The sequence below is a fragment of the Halichoeres trimaculatus genome, unplaced genomic scaffold, assembly GCF_033239565.1.
Source record: "Halichoeres trimaculatus isolate MK-OKI-2021-1 unplaced genomic scaffold, fHalTri1.1 fHalTri1_scaffold_4, whole genome shotgun sequence".
NCBI lineage: Eukaryota > Metazoa > Chordata > Actinopteri > Labriformes > Labridae > Halichoeres > Halichoeres trimaculatus.
In genome coordinates, this window is record NW_027437182.1 from 37,003,560 (window position 1) to 37,021,130 (window position 17,571).

Genomic DNA, 17,571 nt, shown 5'->3' on the forward strand with positions numbered 1-17,571 from the left:
TTTTATTAGCCTAGCTTAATGTTTCCAGGGAGTCTAAGGAGCAGTTCAAGAACCACCCAAATATCTGATAATTAATTTCAAAATGTCTTCTGATGCGTTACTCTTATTTAGTTATCATGTTTACTTTGTTGCAAAGTTGCAGTTTATCAATGGAACTACAATTTATTTTGTACAAATCTGATCTTGCTTCCACACTTTTGGCTCATAGCATATGTTTAATTTTTGGTTCACATCTAACAACATTTGGTTTTATCACATCTGATCATTTTATTTTGAAAACACTTTTGGGTCACTTAAAAAGGGTAAACTTGTGTTTGCAGCTGAATACAAAGCTTAAATAAGAATAATACAACATAGTTTTTCTACTTACTACTAGCAGCTGTAAACCTCAACTCTAAAGAAGTGAGGGTGGATATCATTACTGTAGTGATATATCTTTTAAATATAATTCCATTTCAACATTGCATTAATAAGGTCAAATATCACTAAATGCACCTAGAATTTTTCCGTCTGGACCTTCAGTTACTTAAACTTGTGCAGGGTTGCACTGGCTCACACCACAAGCTTTAAACTTGGCATGACTCTTGCCCATAAACTGGGGCACTAATTGATAGGGGCCTGGGGGTACTATCTTATCTGTACTAGATTATATTCACTTTGAAAAAAAGCTTTCTCTAGGTAGAGAGAGGTTTTTTACATGTTCTAGCTCCATTTACAGTAATGATAACAAAAATAAAAATAATAAATGATAATAATTATTATCATTATTATATTGCTTATAATGAATAAAATATAATATTTCACAAAATTTTGATAATACATTTTAGCAGGCAGCCTGTGATTGTTAGCTTTCATTTGGTACCAACTCTATGTTTATAACTCTTACCGTCGTGGAGATATTCAACATTTATTGTTGACATGTTGTCCTGCGCAGAAAACCTGAAAATTGGCCTAAAATTGCTCATAAAAGTCCCCACCCAAAAATTTCAACTTGACAACCACCCTAGAAATTTACCTGTGGGTCCCCTCTAACTAAAAAATTAGGTTACCAGCCTGCACCCTGACATGCCCACAAAAGTCTTAACAGAAGCACTTTTCAGAATTGGCCCCCTGACTATAATGGAATAATACAAACCCTGAAACTTAACTTTGTTTAAATGCCTCTAATCGTATCTTTATCAAACAGCTCCAAGGCTCTGCAGCATGTCATTCTAAGTTAAATGAAAACTTTAAAGAAGAAAATAGCTCCCTAAAGTTTTCCACAGTAAGTCAAGTTTTCCAAAAAATGCTCTATATATAGCCAATTAGATGGTACTGTGGGTGGGACAATGCTAGAGACAGAGGAGTGACAGCACACAGAGAAGCATGGCTGCATCAGAGCCCAAAAAACAACAGTTTTAAATTGATTTCTTATCCGCAGTTAAATTAACAAAGACACAACAACAACAGAGACAAGCAGAAATATTTGGATTTGGGATTATCAAAATTTACTCTGAAATCACAGTTTGTTTTACAAAATATCTGATTTAAAAGACTCTGTGACAAGAAAAACTACATTTTTTCATCAAATTTCATTCAAAACTCTGCAGTTCTTTTTTTCTTTACCACCTGTATGTATTGCATTTTTATAACAAGGTGGTTACACGGCATGACATACACATACTGGCCACTCATCCCGAAACAGTTCATCTGTTCAGAGGTGACTTAAAGATCTGTCTGTGCCCTGTGACTCCATGTTCATAAATGTCAGAGCACAATAACTATGAGCCCACACTGTTGAGCTCCTTCACAGAAAGAGTCTCGTCACGCAGCTGCCACAGTCTAGAAAGAAGCACTGATGGTTAGTTGTTCAGTACTCCTACCATCACTCCCTGGCTGTGGAGTTCTGACCAAAGAGTCCTCGATACAGCTCACTGCGAGCCTCATCACTCATTGAGCTGTGATCCATTGGAGCCATGAAGTTGACCAGTTTACTGTGGATGTGGAATCTCACTTTGCGCCCCTTGCTGGCTTTGGTGTCCACCTTCTTCTTTATCTTGCTGCGGAGCTTCTGGATGGCCAGCCACTGTCTGCCCATGGCTACTTGGTCGTTGGGGTCTGATGCGCTCGTCTTGCGCTCAATCAGCTCTCTCAGTAGCTGGTGGTAGAAATCATCGTCATCGAATATATCTTCATCCAGGTCCTTGAGGTGTGTGTTTGCTTTGAGCTGCTGTTCTGCCTCCTCTCCTTCAGTAAAGACTATCTCTGTTGAAGGAGCAGAGGCCTCTCTCTTCCCCAGGATCCTGTACTCAGAGCGGCGGGTCTGAGTGCGCCGCACTAGTCTTTCTTTGTCCATCAGAACCTGGTCCACCTGTGTCAGTATGTTTCTATCAAAGGCCCCAAAACCTTTGCTGGATTTACCCATCGTCAGTCTGGTTTTGTCATGCCATTTCTGTAGTGTAGCGTTACAGTAAGGCTGGAAAGCTGCAAATCGTTTGGCCATTAAGTCTGGATACTCTGCCATGTCCAGTTTTCGTTTAGGAGCACCACTCTCCTGAACTGACTCTTCTTCATCACTGTTTATCTCCTCGTCATCGTAGTCACCCTGAGGGTCTGTCTCCCCCAGAGCGATGCTCCTTGTGTCTGAGTTTCTGTAAAGCAGCTGATCATGCAGCTCCACCAGGGATCTCTGTAAGGCTTTCAAAGCTTTGTTGGTGTTCTTTAGCTCCCCGGCAAGCTCAGCTCCACCACTTCTCTTAAACTCTAGGAGAGTGTCTGGCTGTGGGAGCTGGTTGGTGGTCACCAGAGCTTTCTGGATTTTAATGCGACCCTCCAGGAGCTGGTCCCACAGCGCCAGCTGGTTCTTCACAGCCTTCCCTTTCTCCATCTCCTCGTCTATTTTATCCTGAGAAAAGGTTTGGACAGCTCCCTCATTCTCATCATTTTCTCCATCCTCCTCAATGTCATCATAGTCATCATCATCATCATCATCAGAGCCTTCATTTCCATCGCTGCCTTCTGTTTCATCTCCACTGTCACCATCATCATCTTCACTCACTCCAAGATCATCCATGCCCTCAGTGAGTTTATGGAAGTCCACTCCCTGAGGAAAAGTCACGTCTGCCTTATTCACATCAAGCTGCGAATCACTGTCCAAGTCCTCATCATCGTCCAGATCATTTTCATCACCATCTTCATCGTCCATAGAATTCTCATCACCATCTTCATCTCCCTCCCCATCCTCATCATCATCATCCTCCTCATTATCACTAGATCCCTCCATGTCCATCATCAGCTGTTGACGGGAGACTGTTTTCCCCGCGTACCGTCTGTCTGTGTCCGAGAGCAGGGTTGTGATGTTCTTCCTCAGAGAGCTGCGGCTAACCCCTTCACCGTCCTCATCGTCCTCATCGTCCTCGTTAAACGTTTCTATCACTTTGGCCTTGGTGGCTTCATCCTCATCATCCTCAGGATCAGCAAACTTAGGCAAAGGATTCAACAAATTCTCTAGCTCCTGAGAAAATGAGCCCTCCATGGTTATAGACTCCACACGTGTTTAGTTCCGCTCCGAGCTGCGGGAAGTGATGACGGTGTTATTATGCGACGCTTCTCGACTCGCAGCCGATGTTATTCCCTGGGTAGAGACTGTAAGGCGGAGCATTTTCACGGACAGCAAATTCTGTGGTTCTCGGAAATGTGGGTCGTCCCAAACAACACTTATCTTTTTTTTTGTTTTAGAAGATGACTGAGAATAATAAAAAAACAACGATTGAAACAATAGAAAGGCCGTTTGGGGATTATCCCGTATCAGAAAACTTAGAATGTATTAAAAAGATAAACAAAATTAATTTGTTAATTCATGTTGTTGGGTAGTATTCTCTTTTCTTTGTTTCTTTTTCTTTTCTTCGTTTTTCTTTTTCTCTTTTTTTTTAAGAAAAAATTGACACTTTTATGATTCCTAAAACCCGGCTTCATACAGTTAACATACAGAAAATCAAACAACCAAATAAACAGAAACTGCAACAAAATTGAACTCTAGCGAATGACCGCAAGGAAACACTCAACAGCAAAGGCTGGAATAACAAGTAGAAATCCTGTGAGACTAATCTCAGGGCTTGAGTATTTTAGTTCGTCGAGACTCTTTCACGCATGCGTAGTGGGGAAACGAAGCTCCAGGTTGCTCTTGTGAGCTAAAGGTTTGTTCCTGAATTTGAGCAGAAGTGCTGACTGTGGGCGAAAGATGTCAACAAGTGACTTCTATTTGAGATATTATGTTGGACACAAGGGAAAGTTTGGGCACGAGTTCCTGGAGTTTGAGTTCAGACCGGACGGTAAGTTTATTTTGGCGGTATTGCAGCGGTGTTAGCAATGGTGCGGTCGAGCTAGCGTGGCTAGCAGTAGCCACCAGCAAAGGCTAGGCCGCAGATCTACCTACTAGCGCCAAATCTCCCATTTCAGTATTTCACTATGAAAGAAACACTAATTTTAAGAATAGGTAAAGTCAATCTTATGTGTTTGTTACAAACGTGATCTGTGAGCACCATGCGGCCGATATGGATAGAAACGATTCCATCTATGTTATTACTGCTATGCACTGATTCAGGCTTATTCATTCAGCTCATTACTCTATCTTTTCAGGTAAACTGAGGTACGCGAATAACAGCAACTACAAGAATGACGTTATGATCAGAAAAGAGGTGAGTTCTTTAGGAGACATTTCTGTAGGTAACGAATCAATGGTAGAGAAGTTTGTATACGTATTCAGTAGTTCCCAATAGTGGTCACGTGTCTGTGTTTTGTGCTTCACTGCTGATCTGTGCCTACTTTGGCAGTCATGAACTAAAGCTAAATGTGTGGTGAATCTCTTTGGGTCATAGCTGTATGAAGAGATTTGTACTCAGCATTGGGTTTATATTCTAAAACTAGTATTAGCATGCCAAATACACATGTATTTTGTCCACTTAGAGTATAAAACGATTGCCGTATCACTTTTCAGTGCACATGTTTATTTTTTCTTTGTCGTCTCAGGCATATGTGCACAAGAGTGTGATGGAGGAGCTGAAGAGAATCATTGACGACAGTGAGATCACCAAGGAAGATGATGCTCTGTGGCCACCTCCTGACAGAGTCGGCAGACAGGTGTGTGGCCCTCTTCACCACTGATCACATTTTCTGTCTTTAAACCTGTCACTGAAAAAGTTACCGTTTGTGTAGCACCTACTGCCTTACTTGCAGAAAGTGTGCAGTTTGCCTCTTTTTTTTTTCCACTGTGACCAACCACTGAGCTTCTGGTCTCCTTTGCTGGTGCTTCATAGTTAGGCCTGTCACAATAACAAATTTTGCTAGATGATAATTTTCCCAAAATATTGGCGATAAACAATATTATTGGCAATATTATTTTGATTTTTTTCCCATTTTTTCATTGATGTAATTATGATAAATGGGATAATAAAGTGAGTACACCATATCAGAAGCAAGAAACTTTAATTTCTTAAGAGTATTTAACTGTAATTAAAAGGTCAGCATCTTTTCAATAAAATAAATTAGACAAAAAATATAATAAATTTAACAAACAAGAAAGAGAAAAAAAATACAGTGAAAATGAAATGGACTCTCTTTTAGAAAAAAATACATGTCAATGAAAATAATTAATACTAATCAAAAAAAATAAAACATAGACCTAATGAAAAAACGAAACTCAAAAAAAAAACACAACAATAAAAACTATTGCCTAAATAAAAGGGAGTTTATACAGTTCCTGAATTGTTTGTAACATGTACTTTTTCCCAGTCAATCTGTACTGTCTGTCAAACATTTTTAACATTTCTGGCTTTCAACCGTATTGAAGGGCTGCATTTCTTTGCCAATGTAGCTGTCTTTGAGCGCCCACCATTTGGCGCTTTTATTTCAATGTACTTTGCAGACCAAAAGCCTCAGTAAGAGCGGATTGTCAAAGAACAAGGCTCCGCTGCACCTCCCCTTCTTCTTCTTCTTCTTCTTCGTCGCTACTATTTTCAAACAAATGCGACATATCAGCTCGTTGGTGTTCATGAGCTCACACTTTGTTCATTCTGATAAAAAACAAAATATTCCCACACTGGGACTGTGGCAGGCGGCTTAAGAACCGTATCTTTCGTGCCATCACTCATATTAGTGTGTGTTTTCTCCTTACCCCTCAGGACGCTCGCTTCAGTTCTCTCCGTGTGTACGCGCGAGCAGCCCCGTCTTCACCCCAAAGATCGCATTTTTGACAGATGCTTACTCCGCTATAAATCTGCTAAATCCACTATAGAACCTTTGCACCCCGATGTTAGGAAAGATAGACGTAGTGAGCCATCTTCTCATTCAGCCTCTTTGGTCCAAAGAGAGGAATAGAACAGAATAGAATAGAATAGAAAATACTTTATTTATCCCTGAGGAAAACAAACATGCATGCACGTGTCAGTTTATCGACGCTGGCAAACTTACCAAGGACGTTTTTATTGATCGTGCGGTTAATTGATTTATTGAGTATTGTGACAGGCCTATTCATAGTTAACACATTTGATTGTTTTCACCAAAAGTCATTGGACATATTTGCTCAAAAAGACGATTTTTCAGTCCTATCATAAGAGCACTCTGCCTTTAAGTATCATCATTCAACTGATGCCTTTCACTGTATTTATTCCAGGGACATTAACATTGTGTAGGTTACAGATTGTGATGTCAGCACTAGCATTCAAATGAATTAACTTCTTAAAAACAAGTCTGCCAGAAATCATTCTACTCTTGTAGATAACTTGCTTATGTTTGTTGAAACTTTTTGCAGGAACTGGAGATCGTCATCGGAGATGAGCACATTTCATTTACAACTTCCAAAATTGGCTCCTTGATTGACGTCAACCAGTCTAAGTGAGTACCACATGGTCAGAGTTAGTTAAATTTACATCCTTGCAGGTGGCCTAACTTTAAAATCTGTGCTATGTTTCAGGGACCCTGAAGGTCTTCGAGTTTTCTATTACCTGGTGCAAGATCTGAAATGTCTGGTCTTCAGTCTCATTGGCCTTCACTTCAAGATCAAGCCCATCTAAGTGTGAAATCTGTTTGTTTTAATTCCTTTAGCTCATGTTTCTATTGTTGACTACCGCATTTTTCCATTTGCTTTTGGTGGAACTGTTTTTTTATTTTAAATAAAGAGTGAAAATCTTGATTTGTTAGAAGTGACTCAAAGTGTTGTTCTGATGCTTTCCTTACTGGGATCATGTCATACTCGTGTTCAGAAAACAATATTTTTTATACAACTTGCAATTAAATTAGTTTTTAAATAAGTCAATAAAAAAAATAACATGTCAGTCTCTTGAGCTTTTTAGAGGTGTTTTATTTTAATGGTGTAGTCATGTTGACTTTGTATCATAAACTTGGCCAAATAATGCCCTCTGCTGGATTTTTCATTTTACAAATAACATTTTTTTAGTGTTAACTTATTGCAAAAAAGTTCAGGCTTTGACTTCCTGTTGAAGGTTTGATCCCAAGTTGCTTCTAACTGTGCTTTTAGGGGTAAACACTGATATAACATTAAAACAAAGCATTTCAGCATTCATAAGAGAGTGTCCTGGTTTTCAAAGACTGCATGTATCCCTGTCCAAAAGTAACCTTTAACTCAGTCATTCCCAAACCCTGGGTCCTGACCCAAAGGTGGGTCACCCCAGATTTTTTATGGGTCATCAAATTATTTTTGAAAATATTTACAAGAATTTCATGCTTTCCTTAACCAGAGGAAGTCTCCCCTCGCCAATTTGTTAACTGATGATTGGCTCCTCACACTGTATTGTTGTGTAGCTTGTTAAGTTTCCCTTTGGAAGGGTCATTGCCACAATGTTTACTGTAACTGGAAACATGTCACAGTTTTTCAAAAGTCTGAAGCTATGTTCTGGCACTACTCAAACAACTAAAGCCACACCACTGTATGTTTCTTACTGTTTTACAGCACTCAGAGGAAAACGCTGTCAGTGTCACCATCACACATAAAGATTGACCCATTGATTACTTTGATCGTTAGTTTTCAAAAGAAAGATGTGAAGTCAGATTCAAAACCCCTTTGAGTTTGAAAGTCAAAAATCACTGCTGAATCTTGGACAGGCACCAGCTGCAGAAACAGGGCTGTTACAGCTTGTCACAGCTGTACAGTGATGTCACGCTGGAAAAGAGGCATAGACAGAAGCTGTTACCTTTATTCTGGATGAACATTGCATCTTAATATCTCGTCCTGAATATCACATGACTGGGATACAATTCTGAAAAGGAAGCAGGCTACCCTGTATAGGAAAAATGCAAGTATTTTCAGAGTGTAAGCCTTACAAAGCATTCGTCAAATATGCTAGGTCTGTTAGCTGGTACAAAGGATGTAAGATGATGCAGAAACATGATTTAAGAACCCTTTTAATCTTTGCACAGTTATTCTGTCAATTGGTTTACAGATTGGACATATTTTGGATTGGGTCACCTTGGCTTGCCCCCCCCCCAAAAAAAAAAAATGGGTCACCTGAAAAACGTTTGGGAAACACTGCTTCAACTCACACCACTTTCTCAGTCCAGGAATCATCTTTCCTTAAATTCTTTCAAATTACAGTTTATTTCAAAAGACATTCACATCAATAAGGCTGTATGATGATCGTGATGAAGGTTACATGAGTATCTCTAACAGTAGTGATCAGCAAATGCTCTGTGAATTTCACATTTCTATAAGGCACAGAATTTGGCTCCATACTTCACATCTGTAAATCTCAAAAGTCTCACTGCATAAATAATATTTACAGGGCTTAGAATCATTGTCGTCATAGATTTATGAAACTAAAACAAACAATGTTTTCCGTCACCACACACAGCTTTTATCTTTTGAAGTGAGCATGCTCTAAATTTTGTTACCAACTACAGACAATGGTTGTTTTCCTGAGTCAGGGAATTGATCACTGATCACTCATCAGAAGGTTAGCTTTGTTTTCTTACATGAAATGAGAATCTTACAGTAGATGCTATAATTTGTGTCTGCAGTTGAACTGAAGAACTCTTTATACACATTAATATCACTGGACAACAACTACACATTAGATTCCATCATCTATTGCTGTGCTTCAAAGTTTTTCCAACATAAACCCAAACCCCATCAGTTTCCAAGCATTTCTACTGTGTGTATGAATGTGGTAGTAATGCTGCTTCCTGTCAATGGGTCAGATCAGTAAATCATAGTTAAATGAAATTAACCTTCAGGTCTCTACAAAACTTTTGTCTCTTTGGTGGTCATAAACAAACATTTCTTATCCAAGTGCTTTTCCTTCCAGGACAGTAAAAATATCCTCTAAAGACTTGTGGACACACTGCAAGAATTCGTGAACGTTACGAGCTGGGTAGCTGGACACATTGCACCCGATCCACTCGTCATGGACGCCGTAACCCACACCAAAGCCATCAGGCACCACCGGGGCAAAGCCGCCCAGGCTCACAGCTGGACTGGTGAGGGTGCTGGTGGAGAGGATGTTGTGGTTGATGGCGGCGTAGGCGGGGTCTGTGTACAGACTGTGCAGAGTCTGGCCCTTTGAGTTGGCGAGGTATCGCATGGCAAAGAGGTGACGGTCAAAGCCTTGGCCTAAGGAGAGCAGAGAAACTGTTACAGCAGACAAACTACATGTTTTACAGTCATGTCTTTGTATATAAACAAAATTTCAATGAACCAACAAATCAAGTGGACTGACGAGACCTGCATTTTGTATACTCAAGATAAAGAACACTATAACCTTTGGACTTAATAAGCGTCCCATAAAACTTTCAATACAATGTTCATGTGGAGTGTGTCACAGTTAAAGGAAGTGTGGCTGTAACTTTTATTGGGCAAAGGGAATGAGTTTCATAGAAAGGTAACAAGCAAAGTGTTTGTTGTTTTATCCATCTTTAACGCTTACTTTACTATCTGCACACACTGTACACGGGTGAGTTTTTTTCTAACTTGACTTGATTGTCCAATCAGAGACACAGCTCAGGTTACCTGACTAACAGGTGCCCTAAAGCTGTTAAAAAGGAAGCTCCAAGCCAGCGTCATAACCTATGTGGCTCCGTCCACAAACTGGCTTGAAGGATAAGTTCGGTTTATACAGCTTTTACATTGTTTATAGACTGAAGTAGAACAAAATACTCACCCAGAAGGATTTCCTGATCCAAGCAGTGCTTCGGGAGATATTTAGATCCAAAATCGTGCAGCGGACGTCCGTATAATGGGATCCATTGGAGCATAGACAGCGCCGCTCCTAAAACTGCATTAATCGTCCAAAAACTCTTGTTTTTCACCAATATTCCATCATGGTCCGCTCCAGGTTAGTCCTCTGCTGCAGTCTGTGTCACTCCAGACAGCACTGTGTGGCTGTACTGACCTCTGAACTCACAAAGACTTTGTTTACGTTTGCCCCTCCGCGTATGCACAGTACTCTCTGGAGAGCTGACTCCACTTCCTCCGTAAACAAATGTAAACAAAGTCTTCGTCAGTTCAGAGTTCATTACAGCCACACAGCGCTGTCTGGAGTGACACAGACTGCAGCAGAGGACTAACCCGGAGCGGACCATGATGGAATATTGATGAAAAACATGAGTTTTTGGACGATTAATGCAGTTTTAGGAGCGGCGCTGTCTATGCCCCAATGGATCCCATTATACAGACGTCCGCTGCACGATTTTAGATCTAAATATCTCCGAAGCACTGCTTGGATCAGGAAAGCCTTCTGGGTGAGTATTTTGTTCTACTTCATTCTATAAGCAATGTAAAAGCTGTATTAACCGAACTTATCCTTTAATTTCATTGTTTCCGCAACTAAAATAAAAGGAATCTTGTAAAAACAGGGACATTTTTTTTAATAAGTGAATGCAGTATGCAGTATGGGCATATCCAATATTTTAGGAGTTCTTTTAATATATGATACTCTGGTATTTGGAGTCTTAATTTAACTGAATGCATTGTAAGTCATGCTCTATACGCACCCATAGCTGCCTCCTTGGTGAGCTGTCCATGATATTTGGAGCACTCACTGAGCATACCCCTCAGTTGCTCCACACTGTGTTGTCCTGGCTGACACACAAAGGCATGTGCACACTGTTTAGTGTGTATAGTAGCAGGACGGATTGTTTCTGTGCGACCATGCTTAAAGGCTGCAGTGCTACAGGACTCGTACGTGGCCACCGTCTGTCCATACTGCCTCAGGAAGCCCATCTGAAAAGCAAGCTGAGCTACTGCATCTGGACTCAACTTGCTCTTCTTCAACTGCTCCTTCCCTCCTTTCTTAAACTCCATGGCATCGATGGTGAGCTTTGACACGGCTGCATCAAAGTTCTCCTTGGCTGTCTTGATGCCATTTTCCAGCTCACTGTTCAGCTTAAACTGCAGTCTGCGAACTGAAGAGGCTGAATCCACAGCAGCAGGAGCAGAGCTGGGGTGAACCAGAGGCTTCTCTGTCGTGTCTTTAAAGATCTCGTTCTGAAAGCGAAGCACAGCCACGCCATCGCCCCATGAGTGCTCGAAGTTGATAGCTGCCTGTCCATCTTTGGTCAAAACGATGGTGAAGGACTTGTCGTACCACCGGTTGCAGCCGTCTCCATGAAGCATGTTGTGGGAGATATGAATGTGGTCCTTCATGCTCTCATCGTCCAGAGCAAGGCAAAAGAGAGCACTGTCAACAACCTTTAAATCCTCAGCATTTCCAGCAGCTATCAGATTGTCCCTCAGCCCAGCCCAGGTATCCCTGTTCTCGCTGGTGAGGACCCCCAGAGGGAAGGCAGGCTCTGGCGTCTGGTCAGACAAGATGTACTTCAAGTGGGACTGGATTTCTGAAGGACTCACCAAATTCCCATCCCTGTCCACAATGTCAAACACATACATGTTTCCTTTCCTCATAACCAGGACGTGTCGACCTTTAGCGTCTGTAAAGAGCTCATCTCGCCCCTGCTTGGGGATTCGAGTGGAGTTGAAGAGGCGGAAGTACTGAGACATGTCCAGAGGGTAAGCATTAACCATGTACGCTCCGTACCAGGACAGTGAAGATGGAACCCAGCGGATGAAGTTTTTGAAGCGGTCTGTGTCGCTCTTTGCTGGGTTGAGATGGAAAACTTCTGGCTCCAACAATTCAGCACGCAGTGTCTTCATGAAGCGCACGGCTGAACACACCATATTGGTTGCTCGCACCAGCTGGTCATTGTACTCTGTCTTAGGGTCAGGATTGAACGACATAAAGGGGTTGAAGTTTAGCACCACGGAGTCCCGTGCAGCAAGATACATGTCAAACCATGGTCCTGAAAACAAGAGAAGGAAGGTGTTATTCAGCTACACTCATCACAAACTTCATGGCTTTGTTTTGCTCACTCTGCGGGACAACATGGTGAATGTACCTGAGATGTAGCTTGTGTGCTTGTTGTTTTTATCCTGCGCAACCAATTCTTCATGCAATTGTTTCCCCACGCCATTCTGGAAATCTTGTGCAAGTTTCTCTGTTGTTCTGCAGGTAAATGGAAACAATGACTGGTGATGAGTTTAAAGAACAGAGAAAATTTGTAAAAAGAAATCAAATAATAAGCATGCATGGTTGACTAGTTTGACTGAAACTTACTTGAACTGTTCGTCATCCAACAGGGGTCTCTGGGCTGCCAAATACCTCTTAATAGTATCCTCCAGTTTGGGTATGGGAAGCCTAAACAATGACACGTTTGAGTAATCAGAGAAAAAGACTAGAAACTACTGCATTGCTGTGTCCTGCCACCGCCCCCTTGTGGTCATTCCATGAACACCATCTGTGCACTTTCACCTACATTGGTTTAAAACCAAGACAGGTCACCTTCTTTAGATGAAAACACCTTTCTATGTCCATATAACATACCAAAACATGTACTGGCGTTTATATTTAACCCAACATTTGTCGTATTGTGCCATATGTTAGGGTAATGTAAAAGCTGCTAACCCAATGTCACCTGTAGTTCCTTACCTGGGTAAACTCTTCTGGTAATGCATGGAAGGGACGACACTTTGGTGCAGATACTGGCTTGAGTCTCCCTTTTTGCTGCTGTACTTTCTCTTATCGACGCCTAAAGCTGCACTTCTTAAATGAATTAGGTTTCCGGGTTTCCTCAGTGAAACAAGGCATTGCATCGATAGCAGATTGGCCATGGTGCCAGCTATCAAACGGAGAACTGGTTGTTAAAAAGACTTAAGGTGAAGGCTCACTGACACAGACTGACCGACTGAAGCTCTGTCCAAAGACGAGTCCGTGCCTCGGCTGTCACTCTGAGTATGTACGGTTATCAGGAAGCGTTAGCTGACAGAGCTCCTAGCTGATCTGGAAATTTCCAAATGAATAACACATATTAGATGCGTCAAAACGGCCTGGCTATGAACTTCATAATAAAAAACACACGCGTGTTCTTTGTCATAAGTTATGCACAGTGTTGAAGCAAATATATATATTAAAAAAATAAAAGCCAGGATGAATCAAAAACAGGAAGTCAAACCGGCAAAACTCGTCACGTGACCTGAAGGACTACTTCTTCTTCGGCAGTTAGAAAGAGGTTGAGCTACAGTCAGCCAGAAGGTCCTTCTACACAGAACACACAGAAGACAAACAGCCCACGGTTACACTGAGTTTGCTTTTCTTATTGACAACAAATACCCACTCTGTTTGTTCAGAGAGATGCTAAAATATACATGGAGAACATAAAAGCTCTCTCTATGAATGAAATTTTTTTTTTCTAGATTCTTTTGATGCAATAGCCTGTTTTCACTTAACTAGAAAAGTCCCATTCGCAATTAAAAATGCCTTTAACTAACTAGATGGCTGGTTTTTGTGACTTTCTCAGCAAGGAGTATATGAACTGCTAGATTTATTTTTTTTCTATTTTAAAACCTTTATTTAAACGGACATTTCTGTAAGTCAGGCCTATCACTTGCAAAACTTGGCAACAAAAATTGCAGTTTTGTTAATCATAAATAAATAAATAAAAATAACAAACAAAAAGGGACATAAATAAATATTTAAAAAAATACATTTTGGGGTAAAAGATCCACATTTATTTCATGTTGGTTATTAGTTGGGTCATTTTGGAGCGAAACATGTCCGCGGTGAGCAAAGGTCCATTTCTCAATGGATTTGTCATTTAGGAGGGCTAAAAAACAAATTTAACCGGGTGTATCTTTTGAAATGGCGGGGAAAATTTTTTAGAGACCCAAATCCAAAATGGCTGTCATGAAAATTATTTCCTTAAAGGCTCGACCTACAATGATGGACAATACATGTTTTCAGACCTTATTTTTGTTGAGAAATACATATTTCAGGGTTACATAATGATTTGACCTTATTTTAACCTTCAAATTCAAGATGGCCGCCACTTTGGGTGTTTTTTTAGGGTTTTGGGGGAGTTTTTGCCGTTTTGGGGGCATTTTTTTCAGTATTGTTACAGAGTCTTTATAGGGTTATAATTGAAGCTCTGTTCATGATGAATTGAATAATATACAGTTAAAGTTCACAGAAATAACATCTGAAGTCAATAAAGTGGATGTTTATGTGTAAACAACACTTGCTGATTGCCCATTTCCTATTCAAAAGGACGATGCAGCTATGACTTTTCAGGTCTATATCACATTTTTTTTGGCTTTATTAAATTCTTTTGAAGTTTCAGACCAATGGAAATGAATAGATTCCTTTATTTTGCTCCCATTTAAATGAATGGAGATTTATCATCACCATGGAAACCACTAGAGCAAAGTCAAATGTGTGATGTCACAAGGAAACTGCAGGCTCTTTTCGAATTCGCCTGCTACATACTGTGTATGAAAGTAGTATGTAGTAGGCACTGTGTTCTGTCTACTACACTTGAATGTAGTATGTACTTTGACTGTTCTGTTAGGTTTATTATGTAGCAAAGCGGAAATAAGATTTATTTTCATTTAGAACTGTCCTGAAGTTTCCTGGCAGGTCTGTCACATTTACATGAAAAAGTGTTGCACACACCTTACAAGCTTTTACTCAGAGGAAGTAACATTATTTGGTTAAACATAACTGACACTGTTCAAAGGTGAGTTCTACTACTTATATCTGTGATTTTAAACCCTGTTTGAAACTGATGTTTTATGAGGGATGAACTTAAAGCTTCAGGCCCCTTTTACACTGAAGTATCATACAAGAAAAATGTTATTTAAAAAATTATGATAATAATAATAATAATAATGAAACTTTTTTGGATTATTACTTTTATCATAATTGATGCTTTCAGATGATCTTTTTTGAATGGCACAACAGACACAGTGTATAGTAGGCTTATGTGGTGGTTGAGAAAAGGTATGAGAAAAGTTGAGGGCCAATTCTTGAAAATTGTTATTCTTCTTTCTTGTCTTCATCAGGGGGATTTTTTTTTTTAATTATTATTATTTTTTAACAAAGAAGTTTAACGAAGCAAAGCCTGTTTCATTTGTTAGCTTACAATGTTTGCAGGTATGTAGCCAACAGCTTTTACAAAATGTAAACAGTTACACAGCCGGATACCGGTCTTATGGTGTTAAAAAGTGAGCTTTGATGTTCATTGCAAAAGTTTGTTCCAGTACTTATTTTAGGGTTTTTTTTAGGTTTGACAACCTTTTTTTATCCTGAAATCTGTCCGCAGCTTTGGGATTTTCAATGACTCAAGAAGTATTATATTGAAGACTTGGTGTGCATGTTGTGATTGATTTTATAAATATTTCATTTGAGTGGAGTCAAGTTTTGGAATAATAAGTACACCTTGTTAACCTCAGCATCAGATTCACTCTGCTAGTTCTGCATGTAAAAATGTTTCAGTTCATCAACACAGTGTAACTTGAGTTTTAAAAGGTGTAATATGATTGGATGTTAAATTTCAAACATGCCAAACAATATTTATGAGAGTAATTGTGCAGAAATTTAGCTTGAATGGTTTCCTTCTTAGGCTGCATGGTGGCGCTGCAGCCTCACGGCAAGAAAGTCGCTGGGTTGATTCCCAGCTTGGCCGGTGGGCCTTTCTGTGTGGAGTTTGCATGTTCTCCTTGTGCATGCGTGGGTTCTCTCCGGGTACTCCGGCTCATCCCACAGTCCAAAAACATGCTCACCAGGTTAATTGAGCGCTCCAAATTGTCCCTAGGTGTGGGTGTGTGAGTGCTGTGAATGGTTGTCTGTCTCTGTGTCAGCCCTGTGATTGGCTGGCGACCAGTCCAGGGTGCAGGGATGGGTACCAACCCAATTCTGTCAAAAGTACCCGGTATCGATTCATGTAAAACCGAAAGGTACCATGTTTAGGTACCTCAATGCATCCTTGTGACTGTGAGGGAGTGGACGAGAAGGTGATTTTCCATGCTAGACATGAACACAGCATTGCAAGGTTGTATATTGAAGAAGAAATTTGTTAAATTTGAATTTTTTAATATTTCATTATTAAACAAATTGATATTTTTTACCACATAAACACAAAAAAGTACCGAAACTTGGTACCGTTGAGTACCGGTACTGATTGCCAGGTACCAGGCATCGGTACTGTATCGTTTCAAATGTGAAAGGTACCCATCCCTACCAGGGTGTACCCCGCCTCTCTCCCAATGACAGCTGAGATAGGCTCCAGCCACCCCTGACCCTGGGTGCGTCTCAATGCGTTAACTTCGTGCCCCCTCCGTCCTATCTCCTCCGCGGAACCGGAAGTACTTTCTTAGTCGCCATTTTGAAAACTGTCCCAAATCGATAATTGTGCTCAGAGGAGAGAGGAGGGAGAAGAGAGGAGACTGACCGTAGGAGCTATGATCGAGGAAAAACGGGAGCTGGCTTTGCAGAAGTCTTTTCACTGACAGACACGCCTTGGTCAATGAGGGGGTTTCAGTATACACAAGAGAAATGTTTGCAATATTGTTACTGTTAAAATGGATAGAGGAAATTAAACCACTTAGAAAAATAATTTCCTCAGATTCCAGTTCATCATTATCTACTTTAACATTATCATTATCAACTTTTTTGTACAGTCTATGGTTTGGACGCTGCAGCGGTTCAGACTTCTCTACATGAAACTTCACAAACGCGACAGAGTTTAATGAGAGAGAAAAGACAAACTGAAAACAGGCACAGAGGATCGTTCAGAAATGGCTCATAAATCTGGTAATAAAGTGTTTGTTGTGAGTTTAAAGCACAAACGATGAACACAACCATCATCAAATCCATATAATAGAGGATTAATGCTAAAATCTGAAATCTAATGAATAATATCTTCCTGAAACACAATAAACTGGGTTATATTAACAAGCTTCAGAGTTCACAGTCAGATGCGCTCTAGATAAAGGCCAAATAATTAATAAATAACCTAACAATTACGCATTTTACCAGTAAAGTGATTCATGAACTTCTAAACTGCAAGCAGAATAAACATGTTTTCTTCATGGTAACGTGCTTGTTAAACAGGTTAAAGGAACAGACAAAGCTCTGTTACACTGACTAACAGATGATCCAGAGGTGATCAGCTGATGCCGTCATCACTGAAACACGTCGCTTCATGTGAAACTCTGGAGGAGAGGATGTCCCATTGCTCTAAAAACGAATCTCC

The 17,571-nt window shown here is 40.3% G+C and overlaps 3 protein-coding genes across 3 annotated transcripts; 1 reads left to right on the plus strand and 2 right to left on the minus strand.

Moving 5' to 3' along the window:
• Positions 1–1,442: 1,442 nt before the first annotated feature.
• aatf (apoptosis antagonizing transcription factor) lies at positions 1,443–3,582 on the minus strand. Its single transcript, XM_074667977.1, has one exon. The coding sequence runs from the start codon at positions 3,512–3,514 to the stop codon at positions 1,865–1,867; it is 1,650 nt and encodes a 549-aa protein (XP_074524078.1). The 5' UTR covers positions 3,515–3,582; the 3' UTR covers positions 1,443–1,864.
• Positions 3,583–4,103: 521 nt separating this feature from the next.
• Positions 4,104–7,168, plus strand: magoh (mago homolog, exon junction complex subunit). The gene is made up of 5 exons (XM_074667978.1): positions 4,104–4,310; positions 4,618–4,676; positions 5,008–5,118; positions 6,788–6,870; positions 6,950–7,168. The coding sequence occupies exons 1-5, from the start codon at positions 4,220–4,222 to the stop codon at positions 7,047–7,049; spliced, it is 444 nt and encodes a 147-aa protein (XP_074524079.1). The 5' UTR covers positions 4,104–4,219; the 3' UTR covers positions 7,050–7,168.
• Positions 7,169–8,227: 1,059 nt separating this feature from the next.
• On the minus strand, positions 8,228–13,524 carry cpt2 (carnitine palmitoyltransferase 2). The gene is made up of 5 exons (XM_074667975.1): positions 12,972–13,524; positions 12,600–12,680; positions 12,382–12,488; positions 10,981–12,285; positions 8,228–9,601 (listed from the first exon to the last, which is right to left on the minus strand). The coding sequence occupies exons 1-5, from the start codon at positions 13,151–13,153 to the stop codon at positions 9,273–9,275; spliced, it is 2,004 nt and encodes a 667-aa protein (XP_074524076.1). The 5' UTR covers positions 13,154–13,524; the 3' UTR covers positions 8,228–9,272.
• Positions 13,525–17,571: the final 4,047 nt, after the last annotated feature.

Excerpts from the sequence above, each read along its gene's own strand:
- aatf (XM_074667977.1), bottom strand. The coding sequence starts at position 3,514 with ATGGAGGGCTCATTTTCTCAGGAGCTAGAGAATTTGTTGAATCCTTTG.
- magoh (XM_074667978.1), top strand. The coding sequence starts at position 4,220 with ATGTCAACAAGTGACTTCTATTTGAGATATTATGTTGGACACAAGGGA. Across the intron at positions 4,311-4,617 it reads GTTTGAGTTCAGACCGGACG|GTAAACTGAGGTACGCGAAT; the intron begins GTAAGTTTATTT and ends CTATCTTTTCAG. Across the intron at positions 6,871-6,949 it reads ATTGACGTCAACCAGTCTAA|GGACCCTGAAGGTCTTCGAG; the intron begins GTGAGTACCACA and ends GCTATGTTTCAG.
- cpt2 (XM_074667975.1), bottom strand. The coding sequence starts at position 13,153 with ATGGCCAATCTGCTATCGATGCAATGCCTTGTTTCACTGAGGAAACCC. Across the intron at positions 12,489-12,599 it reads TTGGATGACGAACAGTTCAA|AACAACAGAGAAACTTGCAC; the intron begins GTAAGTTTCAGT and ends ATTTACCTGCAG. Across the intron at positions 12,286-12,381 it reads GCACACAAGCTACATCTCAG|GACCATGGTTTGACATGTAT; the intron begins GTACATTCACCA and ends TCTTGTTTTCAG.